General features: G+C 41.4%; 1 protein-coding gene across 2 annotated transcripts in view; it reads left to right on the forward strand.

The window, feature by feature from the left end:
- The window catches only part of KIF26B (kinesin family member 26B), a 406,845-nt gene that overhangs the window by 248,841 nt on the left and 134,105 nt on the right, over positions 1-23,899 (forward strand). Inside the window, exon 1 of one of the 2 annotated variants that reach the window (XM_019730871.3) lies at positions 21,016-21,167. The exons of the other annotated variant lie outside the window; for it this stretch is intronic. Within the exon in view, the coding sequence (XP_019586430.3) occupies positions 21,148-21,167 (20 nt within the window). The 5' untranslated portion in view covers positions 21,016-21,147. Of the gene's footprint in view, positions 1-21,015; positions 21,168-23,899 lie in introns of those variants that run through there. 2 annotated transcript variants of the gene reach the window in all.

The following is a 23,899-nucleotide window of genomic DNA, read 5'->3' on the forward strand; positions in this document are numbered from 1 at the left end:
GTCTCCCTTCCTCCCTCCCTCCCTCCTTTCCTTCCTGTCTTTTTTAACATAGTATATGAGATCTGACAATTAAGTTTGCGAACTTGTTGCAGTGATGTTGCTAACCTTTTTTTGTATCAGAGGGATTGTTCATTATGAATTTGTACCAACTGGACAAGTAGTTAACCATGTTTACTTTTTGGAAGTGCTGAAAAGGCTGTGTGAAAAAGTTAGACGACCTGAACTTTTCCCCCAAAATTCATGGCTCTTGCATCATGACAATGCACCAGCTCACACGGCACTGTCTGTGAGGGAGGGAGTTTTTAGCCAGTAAACAAATAACTGTATTGGAACACCCTCCCTATTCACCTGGTCTGGCCCCCAGTGACTTCTTTCTTTACCCAAAGGTAAAGGAAATATTGAAAGGAAGACATTTTGATGACATTCAGGATATCAAGGTTAATACAATGACAGCTCTGATGGCCATTCCAGAAAAAGAGTTCCAAAATTGCTTTGAAGGGTGGACTAGGCACTGGCGTCAGTGCACAGCTTCCCAAGGGGAGTACTTCGAAGGTGACCGTAGTGATATTCAACAGTGAGGTATGTAGCACATTTTCTAGGATGAGTTTGCAAACTTAATTGTCATACCTCGTATTTGTGCGAGAGGACCTTGTGACTGAGGGCCCTGAGAGTTGTTTTTCCTCTCTGGATTAAGTGGGATGGCAAAAGACAGACACCTTCATATTTTAAGAATGGAAATTGAGAAATAAAAATAACACTGACCAAGTATCCATCAACAGACGAATGGATAAACAAAATGTAGCATATCTATACAGTGGAATATTAGTTGTCCATAAAAGGAAAGAAATTCTGACACATGCCCCAACAAGGATGAGCCTTGAAGACATTATTCTAAGTGAAAACATGCCAGTCACAGAAGAACAAATATTGTATGATTCCACTTACATGAGGTTGCTCGAGTAGGCTAATTCATGAAGGCAGAATGTAGAATGGTGGTCATCGGACTGGGGGAGGCGAGATGGGAAGCTATGTGTAATGAGTTTAGAGTTTCACTTTGGGAAGAAGAAAAAGTTTTGGAAGTGGATAGTAATGATGATTGTACAACAGCGTGAACATACTTAATGACACCAATATATACATTTAAACATGGTTAAATGGCAAATTTTATGATGTATAGATATATGATGTATATCTATCAATGAAAATGTGTTTTTAAAAAATGCTGCACATGAAGATAGCCTTAGGAGAAAATGCTGCGGTTTCTTATAAATGGATGACCTTGTGTAGCCATTTTCTGTGATCACAGATCCTTTGGGGCAAGATTTCAAGATGGCACATTGCAACCCTTTCACATGAGTGATGCTAACATTTTCTCCCTCGCTATGATAAATAAATAAATGAAAGAAGGAGTTAAAATTTCACACTGCTTTGCATCTCGATCAATAATCATTCTATCTTCTGGTAAATATGAACTTTTTTTGTTGTTGTTATCCTTAAATATACTGGCATTTACTTAAGCTTGGCCTTTCCAAAAGGAGCTTCCAAGAAATCCATATACCATGATTAAAAAATAGAAGACTGCATGATTTTTCAAGGGTTAATGTATGCAAAGCAAATAAATGTTGGTTCTAATTTGACTACAAATTTTTAAGACTCCTTTTGTAACACATCCATCTCCATCCATGTGGCTAACACTGCTTCACTAAGCATTTTACAAAATCACTGACAAATGCCAGAAAAAGATTCCTCTCCCTCCTTTTTAAAATGAGGGTCATATTTGGAGCAAGAGAAGGAAGAAAAGCATCTGTCTATTTGAAAAATCATTTCCAAGAAAGGAGTTTTAGCAAAATATAAGATTGAGTAAGCAATTCAAGAAAAAAAGAAAAAAAAAAAGAGGAAAGGAGATCATATAGAGTACTTAAAAAATGGTTTTTATGTAGAAATTTTAAATACATAATTTCATTCATACTATCTCATTGAATGCTCACAATAGTTCAGCAACGTAGTTACCGTTATTGTACAGGTGAAACAGTGAACGTTCAGCTTTCATAAGGGCTTCGCCCAGGGTCACACAGGCCACAGGAAGAAAACCAAACTGTCACTGTGTTGTCTTCAAGTCTAAGGTCCCAGGCCTGAGGGTTGGGTTTGTGTCATTGGGCTGGCTACCGTTAGTCAACATTTGTGGCTCTGTGAATATGTGAAATGAATCTCTAACCGTGGAAAATTGAGAATGGGGTGTTCAGAGTCCCTTCAAGTATTTCACCAGTGCCACCATATTGCGTCTTGTCTGTGTGTGTGTGTGTTGTAAATAGGATCACACGTGTATTTCTAAAATGGTCTCGAACACCTGAATTTGAGCTGTTAAAGCAAATAGATTTAAACAGATTGGTGGTTTGTACCTATCTAAAAGAGAAAAGTGCCACCGCTAGGGCTCTGTAATTTGCGGGGCCCAGTGCAAAATGAAATGTGGAGCCCCTTGCTAAAGAATGATCTAAAATGTCAGGATAGTAACAGGAGAGTATGACACAGAGCATGAGGCCTGGAAAAGATAGCATGGAAAAGCTAGCAAGCCACTTCTGCAAGTCGCCTGCTGCATCGTGACCTTAGGGGCTGGCTGTGGCCTCTCCTCACATTTTTAAATTTTTTTCTGGGTGGGGTTCCCAATTTTTTATTCTTTTTTCCCCAGCTTTATTGAAGTATAACTGACAAATAAAATCATAAGATATTTGAAGTGTACAATCATGATGATTTGATACATGTATACACTGTGAAAGGATTCCCCAGTTATCACATCCATCTCCTCACATATTTGTCTTTTCTGTGTGCGTGTGAGGATTTTTAAGTTCTACTCTCTTAGCGAATTTCAATTATACAATAGTGTGTTATCAACTCTGGTCATCTGGGGAGCATTCGATCCTCAGACCTGATTCATCTTATAGCTCAAAGCTTGTCCCCTTCCCCACACTCCTTGGTGGGTAGCCTGGTGACATACGTCTCTCCTTGACAGTAAGAAAAGGTGAAGAATTAAAGGAAAGGTAAAAAGTAGTCCTGAGGCCCGAACTCTCGTTTCTAACCCGTATTCTCTCATTAGAAGTTTGTTTTGTCTCCTCAAAGCATGAAAACGTTCCATTGGTTCAGTGCTTTCTCCATTGATCTGTTGGCAACTTTTAGGCTCATTTAGCTTTTTTTAAAAAAATCCTCGAACTATATGAAAAAAAATGAGCAAAAGGCTTTGCACCCACCTGACGTTTGGCCGCAGTTTTGCCTGCAGATGCCAGTAATGGATACACTCCCTGCAAACACTAATCAGGTAAACACTGCTCCTCACAACATAGGATTGTACCACAGGGTAAGAGAGAAAGGGACCCGACTGTGGGGTCTGTCACATCCAGGTCTGAGCAGGACCACACAGCCCAGTTCCTGAAGGAACAGCCTAGAGGCTCTCCCTGAGCCTGGGAGAGCACGGAGCCTCCTGGTCTGTCCATTCCTGGGGTTGGATCTGAACCGCAGCAGGTCGCCTCCCTCCGCTGTGGCCCCATCCACTTCCCTCTGGCTTTTGATGAACTGAAGACAGGCCTGGGCTGTAATGGAGACTTAGAGTAGAGCAAAGGGTTTTAGCTTTAAGAAGATTATTGTAATTATCCCGAGGCACTGAAGTGGTGCTCCATTTGCATTTCAGACACTAAAATCAGAGGGCGGATCTCTAAGAGGTTAATTTTGTGAGTCAGTCCCTAATAACACGGGCACCAAGTCTAGATTCTTTATGCCTTAAGGCTGGGTTTGCATTCGGAAGATGCAAAATATGCTGATAAGATTAAAGCTCCTCTAGTGCCTCCTAAGCAAGCCTCATGCTCTTTTATGCACAAATGACCTCTACTCTCCATCTCAGAGTCCTTCCTGGGCTCTGGCTCCCCAGAATCCCTGTGGATTTGTAGGGTCAGGAAAGCAGGGTATCTCTGCAAGACATGGGACAGCTAGTCCAGTTCCCCTATCCTGGCAGCTAGACCTCTTCCCTGATGAGCCAGGGAAAGGCCACATCTTGATCATAAATACGTCCATCATAAAGCAGTCCTCCTGAATTTCAGGCATTTTCTTGGAAAAATTTATAAAGGCACAGTCTAAGGAGGACGAATGAATCCTATTCAACCCTCAAGACAGATAAGACAAAGAAGCGTCATTTGTTAAATTGCAGTTGCATTCAATTATGAATAAACATGGATTGGACTCAGGATGCAAATATAGGAAAGATGTTTATACCTCATGGAAGTAAATCTGATGGCTCCTTTTCTCTTAAAATTATATGACCTCTGATCAAGTCCTGGGGTAGAAACTAAGAGGTGCCAAGCCACACGAGGTGCTGAAAGGACTTTGGGATGGCTCGCAAGTATTATCTCAGCCTGTGATTGTCTAAGACACTCAGATTCAGTGCATTTTCAACACCGCACTGCATCTGTCTTCAAAGATTTAATTTTAGTGTTTGCTAAGTTTGCAAATTTTTAAAGCAAGAAAACTGATCTGTGTTCCACTTCTGATTCCTCTTGGGGTTGTGTGTGGGTCCTATCCAGGGTTATGGGAAGGAAGAGGAAAACTTGCTGCTCAGAAGGTGTCATGCTCACAGTGGGGCTTAGTTTAATATAGACCAGAACTCTCTCTGCAGACACTGCTAATAATATTCAGATTATTTTATTACTACTAATCATAGCTAACATTCATTGCGAGTTGACAATGTGCCTGGCACTTTGCTAAGAACTTTATATTAATTACCTTATTTAATTTTTACAGAAACATTTTGATGTAGATTTTGTTAATAGCCCAGTTTTACAGAAGGAAGAAACATAGGGTCAGAGAGGTTGAGTGACCTGCCCAAGAACAGCTCACTAATAAGTGACTGAGCTGTGTGTAAATCTAGTTCTTTCTGTGTCCAAAGCTCATACTTGTAAACGTTGTGCTGCTGTATGTAGAGTTCTTCAACTACCTGGGGTAGTAAATCAGTTTCAGCTAACTTGCTCACGATTGTCAAATGTTGGCCTCCACCTTGAGTATTGAATTTGGCAGGAAATGGTGCTGTGATTGATTTGTGGTATCCGCAATGGGTAGATCCAGTACAAAGGAAAGATGGAGTTGAGTTGCCAGTCCCGTGATAGATTATTCTCATGGTGGACCACGTGCCACCCAGGCTTCTGTGGAACATGTTTTTATTACATAACCCTTATTTTATTCTTAGCCTGTCATTGGGCTATAATAAAAAGTAGGCAATTTCATATGCGTGTCCTATTAAAAGCAATTTTCCATTAATTCTACTTTTGGATTTCCTTCCTGCCTCAATATTGAATCCTTGAAAAATAAGATATATGATGAAAAATATTTGAGAATAGCTGAGGGTGATTTTCTGTTGCCTTTATTGCTGTATGTAAACCTTTCTATCAAGAATCCTAAGTACTTTGTGATTTCCCTATTTGTGAAATGCGCTGTTAACTTCACTTGTAGCTGGAGAAATAAAAACAGAGCAAGTGGTGTTTTGAAATATATGTAATATTGGCAAGCAAATCAGATCCTCGTATTTTTCATTTTTCACAGAAAATTCGAACGCATATCCACCTCTTCAGTAATGAAGAGTTCTTCCTCTTTCATTCTGTTGCTTAGATTGGCATTTGTCCCATGAGAAATCACTGAACAGATTTAATTTTGTTTATTCTTCCTTTTGAGACAGCATATTTCTTCTCTGCCAAAATTATCCAAAGAATGAAATGAATTTCAACCAGAAATGGAAGGATCTAAACAATTTAGGTCAAAGCTAAGAAGGAAGTGGCTTTTTCTTGCTGACATCAATATTTTCATATTTCTCCTTGAAAGAAAATAACTATATATTGATATTTCAGAATTACAAGTAGTCCCCATTACTGACTGCTGTTGTTTCCTATTAGTCTGATATAAAAACTTCGGTTTTCTCTGTTGAGGGTACTCTGCTCATGTCCAAGACAGCTGGATGGACACATTTAACTTAAAAGTCCTGTGTCAGATTCAATGTCATGGTGACCGAACTTGAACTAGGTCATAAAAGCAAACTTGAGGGAATGTCACTAGGCCTGAGCAGGAGCCACTGGCCTCTACGAGCCTTTTATGGAGGACAGTAAACAGGAAACCCTAAATAGGACAATGGATTAAAAATCTACTGAACTGAATTCTGGGTGAGGCCTTACCTTCTGTGTAAACTAGGCTAAGTTACCATTTTTCCCTGACAATAAAATGGAGATAATGGACGAGAAAATCTCTTAAGTTCCTGCTAAGTTTAAGAGTTTGAGGATTTCATGATACTCTGTGCCCAGGACCTTCCTGATGTTTGCTTTCATAGGACAGCAAACAGTAACGTGAAACAGTGAAATGCTATTTCACTCTGCATCTGGTGGGCCATTCCCACTGAGCCCCCTGCAAACGAGGGCTGACCCCTGTCAGCTCTTGTCCAGAAAGCAGTTTAAACCCTTCACAGTTGTCAGAAAATCCACTTTGGTGGCCTCTCTGAGTTCTTGATGTGTTTCCCAGAAGCAGGATGCAGGTTCTCTAATATTGTCTCTGCTTAGGAAGATCTCTACAAGCTTTGTGTTTCTTCTGGTGGAGAGGGGAGGGTTCTTTTGAACACAGCGTTCAGCCGTCAGCTTTAGGAAGACCTTTCAGTAACCTCAATTTCCCTTTGTGTGCAACTAGAATTAATAAGAGAACATGGCTAAATTGGGCAAGAAAAATCCAAGATTGTAATAGTTCCCATGGAATTTTTAAAGAAAAACAAAGGTGGAAAGCCAGAGCAAGTAAGACCATCGTGGCCACTAAAGTTTTGTGTGGGCTTGTGATGCAAAGGATACGTTCAAACTGACCTAGACCAATTTGGTTATCTGTAGTTGTTTGGGGTAGATATTGTCAGCCTCCCATAAGTAAGTGGGGCCATAGGTTTCCTTCCACAAAATGTTTCCAGGCCGTGTTATAAAGAAAATAAATCAAACCAGATTCTGCCATAGTTACAAACATGTATTAGCAAGCTGGAAGAAAAAGTTATATACTGTGTTTTATACACTTGGTGAAGAACCACCTCCCTGTCCTTCTAGAAACACACACCTATAGCACCTTGCATAAAGGATGCACTAGAAGCAGGCTGTGGTTATGTGCTAATGGCATGCTTCAGGTGATCTTCTAGGTAAGTCAGGTAAAAAAAAAAAAAAAAAATCCTCCTCTAAGGGTCTGAACAATGGACCAATCAGAGTCCTATCCATAGGCTAATTGGGCTTGCCGGATTTTTATATACTATTTGGACAAGAGCAAGAGTGTCTGCAATATTTCTAGCCAACCTACGTATCTTGAACACAACCATTTTCAACAAAGAAACTCATTTCTAACTTGCATGATTCTAATTAGCAATGCCTCAGCTGTTGACCAGTAATAAAGATAGCCAACACAATTGTGGTAACTACCTCTGGAGTGTTACCTGTTCAACTAGAGTCTTTCAAATAATGACTTGGACTGTCATACGCACTGACCAATCACAACAGATTCTGGCCTCGGCTGATGCTAGGTTGTGGAAGGCCCCTTCTGAGCCACAGTTGTCTTAGAGAGCTGCCAAGGCAATAGGACTTGAACAGCTACGATCTGAGAGAACAGGGAAGTACAGAGAATTAGGAAGATGCTTTAGTCTCTTGGGCCATCTTCTGAGAACGCAGCAGATCTAATGACAATATCGTAGGGCTAAAGAAGCAAACATTTCCATTCAGGGCTGCCAAGGTAGGCAGGACTTGAGAGGTCAAGATCTTGGAGAGAAGGAAGGCACAGGAAAATGGGTTGGCTACACCAGTATTTTTCCCTTTGATGCATTTGCCAAATATTACTGTATAGTACAAGAGACTGAGGAGCTAAGTAAAAAAAAACACGGAAAAATAGAGTTTTTAGCATCAGAGTGCCAAGTAAAAAATGTTGGTATTCAAAGCCCACCAAGGAGAAAGGCAGTAACAAACACCCCACTGGGATCCTCAGGGAGCAGCAGTGAACCCAACGTAGACTGAGCCATACAAAAACTCAGTTAAGCTTGATTGGGTTAAACCCATTCAGGCTGCCTCCCAGAGGAGAAGGTGAACCTTTACTGAAGGAAGAGAATATTTTCAAGAGTCTCTAAAAATTTTTTTCAATCAAAAATTACCAGGTATACCAGGAAATAGGTCCAAGAGAAAAAAATAGGCAATGGTAAAAAACCCATAAGTGGCCCATTTATTGGTGTTATCAGACACAGACTTTAAAATAACTGTGATTAATGTGTTCAGGGAAATAGATGACACGATGAAGAATCTTACTAGAAAACTGGAATCCACGAAAAACAAACTGGGAATCCTGGGACTTAAAAAATGAAACAATGGAATTAAGAACTCAATAGACATATTTAATTGCAGATTAGGTGTGCTACAAGAAAGAATTTGTGAAAATGGAAGGCAGATCAATAGAAAAATATCCAAGTGGATGCATGGAGAGCAAAAATGATGAAAATACAGAAAAGAATATAAGAGGCTTGTGTAATGTGTTACTCTATATAACATCATGTGATTGGAGACCCAGAAGAGGAGAAAAAGGAATGAGGCAGGAGCAATATTTTCTGGAAATGATCGAAGACATCAAAACACGGATTCAAGAAGCCTTGCATCCCCTGACCAGGATACATACAGAGGAAACAACAGCTAGGCACAATGTAGTAAAACTGATGAAAACCAAACCTAAGAAAAATTGTGAATGAAGGCAGAAAAAAAATTATTATTTTCAAAGAGGCAACAATAAGACTAAGGGATCTACTTCTAATCAGAAACTAACCAGAAGACAATGGAATGTCATATTAACATGTTGGGAGAATGTAACTGTCAGCCTAAAATTTTATAAATTCAGCAAAACTATTTATCAAGAGTTGAAGTGAAATGAAGACATTTTAAGACAAACAAAAATTGGAAGAATTTATCACGAGTGGGCTAACATTAAAAGAAATACTAAAAGTATTTTTACGGGTACTAAGAAAGTGATCCCAGAAATGAAAGAAGGAATGGAGAGTGACAGAAAGGATAAATATGGGGTGAAGTGGAAATATATTAAAAAATATAGAATGGACTGATGGCTGGATAGAGAGATGGATAGATAGGTGATAAAGCTAATATAGAAACTTGTTAATTATAGAATCTGGGTGAGGATTATATGGGTAGTCACTGTACAAATCTTCTAATTTTACTTTTGAAAATTTCAGTTCAGAATAAAATGTTGAGAAAAATATATGGACAAATATAAATGTATATTGATCCTATAAATCAACAAAAAATGAGGTCTTGTGGGGTCTAAAATATATGTAGAATTAATTAATGTATGATCAAATAACAGAAAAAGTGAAAGACAGGTAAATGGGGTTAAAGTGTTCTAAGGTCATAGCAACATCTGGGAGTGTTAAAGGTTATAATTTTAATGTACTAGAATTAGTTAAGGATACATGTAGTCTCTAGACTAACTAGTAAAATAATACATAGAAGGGGAAATAGAATGAAAAATGCTTGATTACTCTAAAAGGAAGCAAGAAAGGAAATAAAAGGTAACGTGAATACAGGGGGGCCAACAGAAAAGAATTCTGAGATGTTAGCTATAATCCCAAACAATCAGTAATTGCATTAAATGGTAAATGACTAACTATTCTAATTAAAAGATAATTATTGTCATACTACACTAAAAAATAACTAAAACATTAACTATATACTGCTTAGCAGAGACACTCCTTAACTATAAGTATACCAGGAAGTTGAAAATAAGACAATGGGAAAAGATACACTTTGTCGATACGAACCAAAATAAGTTGGTGTAGTTTTATTAATATCCGAGAAGGGAGACTTTAAGGGAAGAGTCATCATTAAAGATAAATAGGCACACTTTGTAATAATAAAAAGGTCAATCCACAAGGAAATTACAACAATTCTAAATCTGAGCATATCTAATAACATAGCTCCCCATGTAAAAAGCAAAAATTTGACAGAATTAGAAGGATAAATAACCCAATCCATAATCATGATGGGGAGTCTTGACTCCCGTCTCTCAAGACCTGATAGAACAGCAGACAAATAAATCAGTAAGGATACAGATGATCTGAACACCACCACTAATTAATTTTACCTGCTTGATGTGCATACACCCCTGTGCTCATCTTGGACACAGTCAGTTTCCCCAGATGGACCGTTTGCCCGCTCTCAACACAAGTCTGGGCAAATTTCAAAGGCTAATCTCATCCAGACTATGTTTTGTGACCAAATTCATGACAAAGAAAATTGAAAATATCCAAATGCTTGGAAATTAAGTGATCCACTTATAAATAACCCATGAGTTGAGGAAATTTCAGTGGAAATTAGGCAATATTTTGAAATTCAATGATAATGAAAGTGCGACATATCAAGTACTAACTAACCAATCAGTCTGGAGTGTGTGTTCCTGATTAAGGCATTTTAGATGTTAACTATCAATCTCCATAGTGTAAATTAATACTAATCCACATAACACATCACACTACCCTGCTGAAGGGCTGTACTTTAAATTGCTGACAGCGTAATAAGAATGGAGATAATTATAATAACGCCAATGCTTTAGGTAAGAGTACCAATTATTAAATAAAAAAACAATGGTTAAGTGAAGCTATTTAGAGATATACTTATCTATTATATTCATCCACCCCCCCCAAAAAAAAAAAAAACACCACTCATTCTATCATATGATATTCATCCATCTAAAAAAATAATGCAACTGCACATGTAATTTCCAGGTGATTTCTCAACATTCAAACATCACTTATTATCCATCAAATTACCATCTTCTTCCATTTTCCTGTGTGTCTCTCTCCCATGTGGACGTCTCTCCGGCAGGAGAGGGAGGAAGGAGAAATGAGGGCCTGGTCTGCCACACTTTATATTCTAATATTTTCAACCCGATGGCTTTAGCATGATCAGAGAAGCTGGAAATTGAATCAGAGACCTCAGGGGTCGCCCAAATGATGAGTCAGCCTGTCTGTGAAGTTTATCACTGTTGGCTCCATGTACTTAATTAGGAGCTAGTGGAATATTATCATTTACTCTACCCGCAAAAATCTTCACTTGAGAGGCAACTGGGTTAGGGGGGAACATGCAGAAAACAGGGTTTGTGAACCATAGCTGAAAACGTTATCAGCAGCCACCGCGAGAAAAAGTGAGGGGTGGGAGGAGGTGTCGCGGTCGGCATCTTCTCACAGAGCCTGCGTGGAGGCAAGGGGATCGTTCCTGTGACACTGTGACCAATGGCACTCTGTCATGTCTGCTGTTGGGCTTTCTTCCTGAAAAGGTGGATTGTCAAGTTTCCTTCCTCTCGATAATAGAGTCATGAATATTTGACTTTCTTTTAGCCTGGAATTTTCAATAATTGAACAGCTGCCCTCACAGGCCGCCCATGAGGAAGGCTGGTCTTGTCCACTGTCCCTTGGCTCTGTCCTTCTACGATGTCCAATATGAGAGTACCAGGCAGGGCAGAGGCGGACGAACCAAGGTTAGTCTCCCCTCACTCCTCTTGTCTTGCCTACCTGTGTCTCCTTTGCTGGGTCACATGCTCCTGCCCCTCATCAGACCGTAAATGAGGTTGAAGAGAATGTGAGTTTGAGTCTGTGTGTGAGAGAAGGGAAGAGGAAAATTAGCAGGTCCTCTTTAAGAGAAGCAGACCCAGTCCCATTCAGGAGGCAGCTGGTTGCCAAACTAGTATGACGACTGCCAAGACAGCTTTGCATTTTTGTACCAGTTTTTATCTATAGCAAATATCGTTTTATCAATGCTCGCGAGTGGCTCGTGTTACCTTTGGTCAAAGAGAAAGGTGTTGTAGCTCCAAACTCGGAACAATTCTCAGTCAGTGTCCTCAGCGGTGACCCATATTAAAAATGTGAGAGAGCACTATTTAATGGCACTGTGTGTGTGTGTGTGTGTGTGTGTGTGTGTGTGCATTCACGCGCACATTTCTTTTCCTGGAGAGGGTCAAAACATTTTACAAATATAATCTAGATTAATCCAACATCATCAGAGTGTGACAAAATTAAATCTGCCAGATAGACAAAGCAATGTAGCCAAGGCTACGTGGTGAATTTAGAAACAGAGCCCCTACTTCTTACTGACTTTTTCCGGGCGTATACCATGGGAAGTAAGGTAGAGATTATTATCTGATTTTATTTTTCCAGGACAGATAAACCTGACTAAATCACTGGAGGCACATAAGCTGACCCACAGATAAATAGGTAACTGTTTATGTAGTATAATTTTAGTGACCTGAAAAGTTTCCACCTACAGGTTTTCTGTATCCCCATTTACAAGCAAAGGAAGGGGGCCCAGGAAAGCAAAGACCGCAGAATTGCTTCAGAAATCGCATGTTTCTTGGAAATAGTGTATTAGTACACTGGCTTTCAGATTACTCAATTGATAGCCTGGGCCTGAAGGGACGGAAAACTGGATGGAAACCTTGTTTTGTTGGGCTTTTGCTTGTGGTATTCAAGCTGGTAGGTCTGCTGCCCAGGAAAGTGCCCAAGCAATGATGGACATAAGGTGAACAGTGTGGAATGTGGGAAGAGGTCATTTGGCTAAAGGGGGAAATCCTCCCTCCTTCAAGAATCTGCTGAGCCTCTTCCCTTCCTGTTCTCTGACTTCCCGATGCTCACCTTGTTTCAGGCTGGGTAACTGCCTGTCGTCAGGTAGAATGTAGACTCTTGCTAAGAACAGAGGGAGCTTTTCGGACTCATGTTTTAGACATCCAGTCTCTCGACTCAGAGCGGAGCATTCAAGAGGCATTCCTTCCCTGTCTGAAATTCCTTAGGATGGCGTTGTTGACTTACCTCAGAGAACCAAAAAAGCAGTGCATTTCACCAGGGCACTGACCTCACACCTGCAAAGCTTGACTGGCTGAGTCCTGGGAGCAATATTGGTCCCAATCTTTGGTTTTAGAAAGTGGTTATTTGACTTGAAAAAATAGTATTGCTCATTTAGCTCACCTCCTGATTCCTAAATAAGACTCACTTGCAATAAATATATCTCACATTTGAGGACTGAGTTCTGCAACACACATTTTACATTTTTCTGAGTTAGAAAAAATAGATTACTTTGTAAAGTACAAAACCTGTAACACTACATAACCCAAACAATAGGTTGAAAACTGGGTTTGTTGTAAGTAACATATTAATAACACCTGGTGTAATACCTGTTAACAAGCTCAGTGCCTGAAGCAAATTGGCAGGAGCGTCTTCTACTTTTGCCAATAACTTGTCAAAACTGACTTAGAGTTCCTTCCAAACTCCCAGAAGAACATCCACGACAAGGCAGCTTATGTAGCCCTCGGACTTCACCAGGGCAAAGGCTGGCTCCTGGCCAACTTGGGAAGTCACACCGAATTAGAGAAGGAATTCTGCAGAGTTGGGAAGGGGCCTCCGGATGGCAAGATGCTGAATAAGAACGTGACGAGTTAATTGACTGGTATCTTACACAAGAGTCAGGGTGAGGAGAACGGTGAAATTCATTTCCTTCAACAGCTCTGCTCCTTTCAGAGGAGCTAAAATGCTGCCTCTGTCCCATGACAACCAAAGAGGAATCTTTGTAGTGAGCCTAGGACTTAATGATGTCACATCTCTAGAGACCAGAAAGGAAGGTAGGAAGAATGAACTACTTAGCCCCATGGAGGCAAACTATTGGGGAGGAACTAGGCACAGCCTAATAATTAAAACAGAGATTCAGCACATGTGATGTGCCTGGCAAGCACGTTAAGGTGCTTTGTCCTAGACATCCCGGCCGTCCTTGCGGTCAGTACCACTGTCCCCATTTCACAGATAAAACAGTAGCTGAGAGACTGTCAGTCATTGACACAAAGCAGCCTCGTGTCATGTTGGACAGAGGGGACTCCAAACCAGACCTAAGGGCTCTAAATCTTGGCTTTGCCTCTTAGGTAGTTATGTGACTTCAAGTAAAGCTTTTAATTTATTTTTGTTGTAATTTCCATGTCTGTAGAACAAGGATAATAATGTTATGTACTTCACGGCGTTGCGATGATTAAATAAATTGATGTTTGGGCCTTAGAACTAGGCCTGGCGTCCGGTAAGTACTGTTCAGGTGTTGGTTGTCGTGGTGGTTTGTTTTTAGCTGTGCTGAGAGATCTAAACCTACATTAGTTTGATAACTGGGGTTCTTTGTCCCCTGTTGTTATATAACTATAAAAGCAAGTGGAGTAAGTTTCTTTTTTCTCTGACATCTAAAAAGAGCAGACAATCCTGCTTCAGCATACAAAGGTATTATGGAGGGTCATTTTTTTTTTTTTTTTTAATCTACAGAGCACTTTTTCAGTGGAAAATGATTGCTGGGCTAGGAGTTAGCATTCAGGTCAAAATTAGACTTCGTGGTGTGAAGTATAAACAATTGCATGTTTGCTAAGACTAGCCACATACATAGAGGCATACGGCAGTCCAAAATAATTCTATTCTTTTATCAATACACAGACGGAGGTTGTTGAGCCTTTTGCTAAATTGGGCTGTGCTACACTTCTGTCTTTAGAACAAGGCGATGGCTTCATCATGCATCCATTGTGCTTCCCTGATATTTTGGGAACTACGGCACATCTGTAGGATACCAGCTGTACATCTCTGTAATGCTCTGAGATCTTGGCCATGGACTACCAAAACTCAACATATATACCAACTAAGGTAGCATGCAATTCAGATAAGACAAGCCCCAGACCCAGGAAAAATAATGAGATTCTACTTTTCTGATAAAAAGCTCATTTTATCTAGTATTTTATAACTACCTCATATGAAAGGTCATTATAGCATGATTTCTTCCTACTAGAGATTTAGCGTTTAATGGAAAACCAGATAAAACATATATAGTTTCTTCCATCTTTTCAAGAACAAGGTGGAGTGAGGGAATGTTATGTTTATGAAGAAGCAACAGTTATTCTGGAAAACGATGACTTGTTTACATTAGACTGCAAGCTCAATGAAGATGAAAACTAGGTTGGTCTTATTCCAGGTAACCAGTTACTGATTAAATGAATGAATGAAAGACTGGAAATAATAGTTATGATTACAGACATTATATGCATATGAAGAAAATGCTTTTAGTTAAGGAAAGAGAAAGTAAAATGGCTAAAGAACCCAGGACATCAGCGGGTACCAAATCCTTTCTTGTCATGAGTGGGGTCTCCCTGAAAATATCTTCTATATTAATTAGAACAGAAGTTTACAGTGAACTATTTTTAAAACCACACATACATTTTCCTAATTTGTCTTTGAAATCTTACATCTAGAATTTCATGTATCGTTTTTTTCTCACGAGTATACCTCATTCACACATAGATTTCATGTCTCTTTGGTTGTATAGGATATGAATTAAGCTCCTAATTTATATGAAATGCCAAGATTTTCATACTCCTTTTGGGTAGTGCTGGCCACCGTGTATAGACCACATATCAAGTGAGTTTTTAAGATAATTGGCTTTCCCCAAATTCGGCATTTACATTCTTGAAAGTGCTTCCTTTTTCCCACACAGATCTAACTAAATATTAGAGGTATTTGACCTTTTATTTAAAAAAAAAATGTTTGATGTTCTGACTATTTTCAACAAAAGGTCTCTGTTCTCAAATGCATTCTAGGGAGAGAATTCTCAGTTCCTTTGAGAGGGATAAAAACCGTCTCTTAAGTCCACTAGACTGAAGATCAAGGGCATCGCAGCACCACATATCTGAAGGGTGATTATCGTCCATGAAAGAAAGCTTGATGGTGGTGGGATGTTTCAACCCCTGAATAGACCAATGGATTTGGAGCTAGAACTTAAGAGTTTTACTTGGTTTTGCCGCAGGTGGCTGTCTTGCCTGGGGAAGATTTGAATATCAGTCTCTTCTCCTATAAGGGTCTAATAGTTTTCCAAGGCCAACCCAGCCGTACTGTGGGATTTGATGTCCCGTGGCTCCATGTGGGCCCATCCTGGGTGTTAGCCAGAGGCATTTTGCAGAAGGTCTTCTATTGGCGGGCGTGATATGTCCAGTGCAGGGGCTTCCCAAGGAAAGGAGCCTGGTCCTGCTTTGGTCATTTTCTTATACCCTTAGGGGCTACTTAATAATAGACCAATTCCCAAGCTTTCAGAGCTGTCATGTGTTTCTCTGCGCACTGTTTGAGCAGGGCAGGTGAGGGCATGGCCAGGAAGCCAGGGCTTCAGCTATGGAACGAGAGGTGGCCCTGGGCCCAGTTTTGTTCAAGTGGCTTACTCCCCTCCTCTGCGCACAGACCTCCATTCTAAGACTTCTTCTTAACCCCTTCGACCTGCCATCTGTATATCGTCCTCCTTTCTCACTCTCTGCTCTTTTCCTTCTTCCTCCGTTACTATTGGAGCTGTGGTCAGGGCTAGCCCCAGCCCCTGAGGAGGCTAGAAAAACGGGGACTACAAAAAACTATAGCGGGCTATAACAGAAACGGGACATTTAAATATCTTAAATGAACAAACTCTTAACTTTCCACTGAAAGACAAACTACATAATGATTTAACCTCGGAACAATATTTCCTCATAAGAGGGAATAAGGAATCTAGTCTTTCTTGGACCTACTGCCGTGGAACTTAATTTCTCATGTCCCCCAAGATAGTAACACACACTACTTACTGTGTTCGGCGCTAGGAAGGAGGAGGCAACCTCTTTCCAACTGCAAACCACAGCCAAGGAATTTGGTTCATTAAACCGAAAGCTCTTTCCTCCACTTTACTGTCTTAAATCCTTCTGATAGCCCCATAAGCTAATAAATTGTCCAAGTCCCCCAGGAAACTATTCTTAATTCCCTCATCATTTATATCGTTCCCTATCTGTCCAATAAACCAGAATGTAGCCTGGAAGGCACCTGTCACTCAATCTATATTATGATCTTGTCTTTATGTGTGAGTTGATTTGTTTTTCCAAATCAGTGGATGGCCTAAGGTACCATGTTATTATTCTACATTTTATGTGTGTCCTCTGAGGACGGAGCATCATAGAATGTTACAGATGGGGGTGTCCATGGGGTCATCCGAACCCGTGTTTTTCAAAAAATATTTAACTGTCAAGCCCTCATGTCAAGTGCGATCTTATGAAATCCTCTGCACGTAATAAAACCGATCAAAGCAGAGTTACTCTGGTTGAAGGGGGGATTCTGATATCCTTTTACCACCCAGGAGGCACCAGGGCTCCACAGCCTCGCACTTCCTCTAGACGAGAGAACTGAGGCCTGGCGATAAGTTGCCCAACATTTTGGGGAGAGAGGAAGAATCAGCGTTTGTTGTCTTGAAGCTCTGATGTCACTAGGGGTCCATGTGTGGAGACTGCTGGTCGTAAAGCTCAAACAGAGTGCGAGGACCCCACTGCTTCACTCTGGGAGGGTTGCTGGTGGGTCCTCTGGAGGCAGCACTGCGATCGAGTTGGTCACACAGGATGTTTATTAGAGATTAACCCCTGTAGAAATGAGAAGGAGGACACAGGATTGAGCAGAGGACAATGTAAAACTGCCAAAGAGGCCTGGCAAAGCCTTGGCCAATGACACAGGGAAACGCGGGAGCCTAAATGACCCATCATAGTGACGTGCGCTGGACTTAATGGCTGGGCCTTTGAACCCCCACATCAGTCACTGGGTGTGGGCCACCCTGGGGAGGCCATGCCCTTGGGTAAAGTGGCTTTCTGCAGCTGACGCAAATCCTAAAAGAGCTCACAGCTGGAGGCTGACTTCTCACAGCTGGGACAATAAGACCTCCCTTGAAGAAAGATCTAGAAGGCACATCTCCGTGTCAACCACACATAGCTACTAGGAGTTCTGGTGAGTGCAAGGGATAGTGGAGAGGAGGGTAGTGGTGGCAGTTTTCTCGGCCATCTGCCAGGCCACCCCAAATTTCCAGTTAGGGATACCCGACTGCACAGTACTGACTGAGCATGATGCTTGCTAAGCCAGTGTTAGGTCAGCCCTTAAGATAGCTTCTCCTTTGTGTTTCAAGATGGAATCCTGTGGGTTTTTTCATTTCCATCTCTTTCACCAAGTTTAAAGACTGTTTTCGCCTGTTGGGGTTTAATTTGCTACAGTGGCAAACACAGCAGACTGTATGTGGAAGGATTTGGATTCTAGATCTCATTCTGGAAGTTATTAGCTGCGTGACCAAGGGCAAACCATTTCCCTTTTGTGAGGTATGATTTCTCAATTGTCCTTCGGGGACTTGATACCAAGTAGAACACTTTAAAAACTGTAAAACAGTGTTTTGAATGCCCTTTAGGTAGTGGTACACCCCAGAGTTGTTCTGGGCCCTCTTCCTTTAGCTCTCCATCCCTCCTTCCGTCCATCCATCCATCCATCCATCCATCATCCATCCATCCATCATCGATCCATCCATCCATCCATCCATCCATCCATCCATCCATCATCGATCCATCCATCCATCCATCCATCCATCCCTCCTTCCGTCCATCCATCCATCCATCCATCCATCCATCCATCCATCATCCATCCATCCATCCATCCATTTAATTATTCATGTGAGTGATTCCTAACTTTTAATTTATAATTCATCCAAATTTTTAAAGCCAAATAATGGGAGGTTTGGTTTTCTGCTAATTTTGGTGGTCCTTCTCCAGGAGAGTTAGTGCAAGTTGTGCTCCCACTTTGTGCAGCCCATCTCTGTTCAGGATATCTCTTTGTCCCCATTGATTGCAAATGTGTCAATTTTCTGAGTCCCAAACGCATCAGTTTATTGAAAACCACCCCCACAATATTGCACATCCCACTGGGTTCACCTCACTCTGGTGCCTTTTTGCTGTTTGTCCCATTTACCTCCTTTTAAGTTAGCTTTTTGAGATTTTTTTCTCTTCATTCTCTGCTAAGTCCTAACTTTCTAGTGCAAACCTCAGATATTATGACTTATTTAAATTTTGTATTGTTAAGTGTATTATGCATGTAAACTAGTGTATGAAATGTTGAAAGATGCTCAGTTTAAAGATCAATAACCGAGCAAACATCTATGTACCAACCCCCCAGGTTAAGAACTACTCTTATGATATATTTAGCCATTCAATTAATGCATATTTATTGAGTGCTTACTTTGTGTCCAGAACTTGGGGATGTATAATGATGATTGAGACATCATCTAGTTTATATAAAACAGCTCACCACCATCTAATAGGGAAGAAAGAGACTGGCTAGTAAATAATTGCAGTATATAAGGGTACTTGCAAGAAGAAATACAAACAAAATGTAATTGGGACCATTACCTACATCTGGGAGCGTTAGAATGACTTCCAAGAGGATGGGACTATGGACAGGGTTTTAAGAAAGGGTTTGCCTAGGGAAGAAGAAAATTCTAGGCAAAAGCAACAGCATGTGTAGTCGCAGAGCTGTGAAAAAGCGTGGTATGTTTGCAAAGTGGCAAGTCATCTCTTCTCCTGACTGTCATTTCGTTTCCACAATTCTTTCTCTCCTGATTCACCTCTCACCACTCATTTCCAGGTTTGTTTTGTTCCCCATACTTTCCATAGATGTTGGGTTCTCACAGGTGTTCTATTAGGATCTCTTCTCATTTCATTCCATTTTTCATTCATTCATCCGCTCATGCATCACTGAGGAAGAAACAAGTCTTCACCGACGTCAGAGTCATCTGTGGGGCTTGTGAAAATGCAGGTTCTGGTCTTGACCCGCATAATCGGAGGTATCTGAGGAGCTGCATTTTTAACACGTTGTCACTAGGTGTTTCTAGTGCAGAAGACGGGGACACACTTGGAGAATCTCAGAGGGAGCATTCCTTGTGTAGAGAGGGTTGGGCCATAGAGGACATTCGGGAATGGGGCGGAGATGGTCTTATGCCATCTGCCGTCATGGCTGCCCCTTCCAGCGCATTCCTTGTCTCTGCCTTTGTCACATCTACCTGCCCGCTCCTCTTTGGCTGTTACTGCTTCCTCCTACGTTGTGTGTGTCCACCTGTTCCTGTGCCATCTGCAGAGCCCCTTTTGTGTGTCTCATGTCCCTGCTCCATGCCACTTCCTCTATCAGACATAGTCTGTGCCTTGGCTCTGTCTGTGGAACGTTCTGGGCTGCAGTACCACACACAATGACGTGTGGCATGCAAAGTTGACAGTCACCCTGAAAGCCCCTGCCTCACATCTCATCCCTGTTCTTTTTGGGAGTTTCTTTCCAGAAGCAGGGTAAAAGAAACAGGAACCCCCCAAAAGCTGGAGAAGTCATGATCAAGGATGGAATCAGAGGCAAAGGATGCTGTTTGGCTGATTTGCACTCCCATTACTGAGAGCATTTGAATAGTTTTAAGACATGTCAACTGTGAGACTAGACATTTTCTCTGGAATATATGCGTGTAGATATTATTCTTGTGGGGACATATGCTTGCATGTTTGTCTACAAGTGTTGACTTGCACTGTTGCACATATCCAGAACCCTGGTTCTGTCAGCTTTGTCTGCACTAAATGTGTATATGGATGTATAATTAAAGATTTTAAGCTCTTGATTTTGATAGTGTATGTTGCAGCTTCTGTGCTCAGCAAATTCCTAAGCCACTGTGGTTAATGGGAGTTCTAGCAAGTGTTTCTGACTCTGCTGGTCCCTGTTCGTAAAGCTCCTCTCCTTTCTCCCTCTCTCTGTCTCTCTCTCCCCCTCCCGCCTTGCCCGCCTCTGCTCTTCCCTCCCTCCCTCTCTCTGAGATAGCAGACAAGAGAGAGAACTGGCACAGCCTCCTCTGAGAAGCGTGCTTGCATGCGCCGATTGGCAGAATCCCGTGAGTTCGCTTTCCATCCATGCGGTGTTCTTGGAGGGAAATGCAATGTTGGAGCCGGGGCTGAGCTGGACTGGGAAGGTGGCTGGGAGCTCAGGGAGGCCAGGATCCTCTTTTAGCCACAAACTGGAATCACAGGAATGTTTCACCAGGGTCTGCTCTGAGAATTCCCAGACCCCCATGGATTTTCGAATTTCTCAGCCTTTTCTCCTTCACCTTTCCACTTTCTTACTTCCTCCTGAGATGGCCCCAGATCTGCAAGAGACATTTGAGAGAAGCTATTTATTAACAGATGGGAAGAAATGGATTCTGCACTTGATTATTTAGCCATGGTGTGTCAATGATGGATTGGAAAGCGGTGTAAGTAACAGTTATGTATGTTCCTGTAGTTAGATAGTCTGTCTTAGTTGCCTTTTTTTTTTTTTACTTTAACTTTTTCAGTGAATTTCCTTTTGAGAAAAGCGAAAATAAAATGTATAAAGTACTCCAAAGAAGTTAGGAGGGTTCAGTATTTATGAGCTTTTTTTCTTGTTCAATTGACTTGCAGAATACACACAGCTATATCAGATGAGACACCCAATCTTCTGACATAGAATCTACAAACATCCCCCAGAGGATGAGACTAAAACAGGAAATAAATGAACTGACAATCTTTGCTATAATCAGACTTATTCGCAGTTGCTAAAAAATTTGACATTGGCTCATTTTAGCGTGAAAGACGGAATTCAAATGTGTTCTCTGCACACGATCATAAAAATGAAGGTGGCCTATGGCTTTCAGAAAATGTCCTTTTTGGCTACATACATGAAATTAATTTTCTAGTGTTAAATGCCAATTATAGTTCTGTTCCATTTCAGTTTTTCTTGAGACAGAACACTTCCCATTCTAGAATCTAACGTCTGGTCACCCTAGGCTTGCAGGAGGCTGGCAATTTGAAAGCCTAGTCATTGCACGGCTGTGCCAGTCAGAGGGGTTTCCATCTTGCTGTGTTAGGGCTTGATTTAAGTACTTAAATTCCCCAGTATTCAGGGAAAGAAAAAAACAAGTATCACAGGAGAAAGAAACCGCTACCGAAAAGATTCGAAATTGAAATTAAAGAACAGGATTTGTGTTTTCTTTGAAATTTGAAATGAGGTTCATTTTTGTATAGAAAGAGTAACTTAAGCTTTCTTGACTGAAAACGGTATTGTAAAGGAGACTTTTAAGATCATAAATCACTTAGGTAAGGACATCAAAATAGATAGCTGATTTTTTTTTTATGATGAGTTGCAACTTTTTCTCTTAAAGTCTGCACTATAGTGTTAATACAAATATGTCTGGCTTCTTAAAACTTGCTTCGATTTGGAAGTGGGCTTTCTAACAAGGGCACAGTATGTAATAAGCTTTTCAGAGTGATCTTGGCCTTTCTTCCTCACATCCAGACCCCAGGCTGGGCTATTGCCCCTCCCCCAAGCGCCCCCCCCATCTCCCAGCCCCCATCCTTCCCTCTCAGTCTTGGAACATCATGAAAGAGCCTTCTGAAGATTCCCTTTAGCATGCCCTGCCCGGCTCTGGACAGAGGAAGCACTGTAATGCAACACACAACGTTGCCAAATTTGGAATCCAATGAACTCATTTGATTCCTAAACATTAAATCAGTTCTGTGAGCAACTGAATGAGATCATATCTGACAAACCTGACCCAAAGTGTTCCTAACTTTATTGATTGGCGTCTAACATCAAGGGCTGTAGCACTGAGGACCTGAGGGGACCAGCCTCAAACCAAACTAAATCCCCAAACTCTGCGGGATTCCTGCTGGCCAAATATACCTAGGGCCACGCCTTTTAAAATATGTCCTTTGTTATCAGGGAAATCTGAGACAGAAAACACATGTTGGCAGTGTCACGTGAGTGCTTCTCTGTACAAGAAGTCGTTGTATCACAAGGGGAAATGCTTTCAGTCTTGCACTGTTTTGTTTTGGTTTCTTGTTTATTATATGGAATCTGTCAGATTCGCGCATCTGGAAGAGCTTTGGGGGGTGGGGGGTGGAGTGAAAAACCTAGAGCAATACATGCAAGGCAAGGGAAAAATCACTGAAAAAACAAAGTCAGACTGGAAACAGAATAATGCTCGGACTCAAATCCCAGCTCCCATCCTAGGTTTTGGTCCCTGTGGAAGCAGATGCCACTTGCAGCCTTCTTGGGTTCGTGGAGAGAGAGATTCTTTCACATTGATTCGAGTAAAGGAGGGAGATGTCTGCGGAAATATATATATATTTAAAAAGACAATAAGAAATTATCTTTGGAGTTCAGTTCCTTCTCACTTAACAAAGCAAGCAACCCCCTTCCTGGTTCCCCTCCTGGGCCCAGCCCATGCCCTCTGTGCCTCTGAAGTGTCCCCTGGTGAACAGCTCCAGATCCCCCAGGATTCTCATGTGTGTCCTGTTAAGGCAAGAAGCTGAGCTGCCAAGGGCAGGGTTTTCCTGGAGGGGGAGAGCGCTTTTTAATGGTGAGGGAGCCAAGGGGCCAGATATGCTGATACCTGCAAACAGTCTTTGAGAGAGGCACTGATTGGCATCAGTAAAACTGCTGAGCAATTAAAAAAAAAAAATACTGGAGTCAAGGTGAGAGAGAGATGAGCGTGAAAGAAAAGGAGGCAGGTTGTCTCTGAGGAGTTCCCCACGAAGTCCCGCTAAGCACCCCGAAGGTCTAAATCGATAACGCCAGATGGTTAAGATAGTCTTAGACTGATCAATACCTTACAGATGGAGTGGAGCTTTCATTTTGACCTGGTGTTCTGCGGAAAAGCTTGGCTCAAGATAAACGGCCCGTTCTCTCACTTCGCTCACCGACCCCTCCTGTGACAGCAGTGTTCTCTCTCTGGATATCCGTTTTCCTGAGCGACCGGGTCTGGCCTAAAAGTTGGGAGCTAAAGAAAGGTTCTCCAACCAGCTGTCATCTTCAGATCTTTCACTCCGAAGAAAGTGCTTCCATGAGGGTCATCCTTTCTTTTCTTAGTGTTTATCTTTTGTCTGAACGAATCGGCCTCAGTGTTATATCTGTGCAAACTCTCCTCACCGTGAACTCCGTGAACTCGGGGACCGCCCAAGTTTC

The sequence above is a fragment of the Rhinolophus sinicus genome, chromosome 6, assembly GCF_057876585.1.
Source record: "Rhinolophus sinicus isolate RSI-liver-muscle chromosome 6, RSI-T2T, whole genome shotgun sequence".
NCBI classification, from domain to species: domain Eukaryota; kingdom Metazoa; phylum Chordata; class Mammalia; order Chiroptera; family Rhinolophidae; genus Rhinolophus; species Rhinolophus sinicus.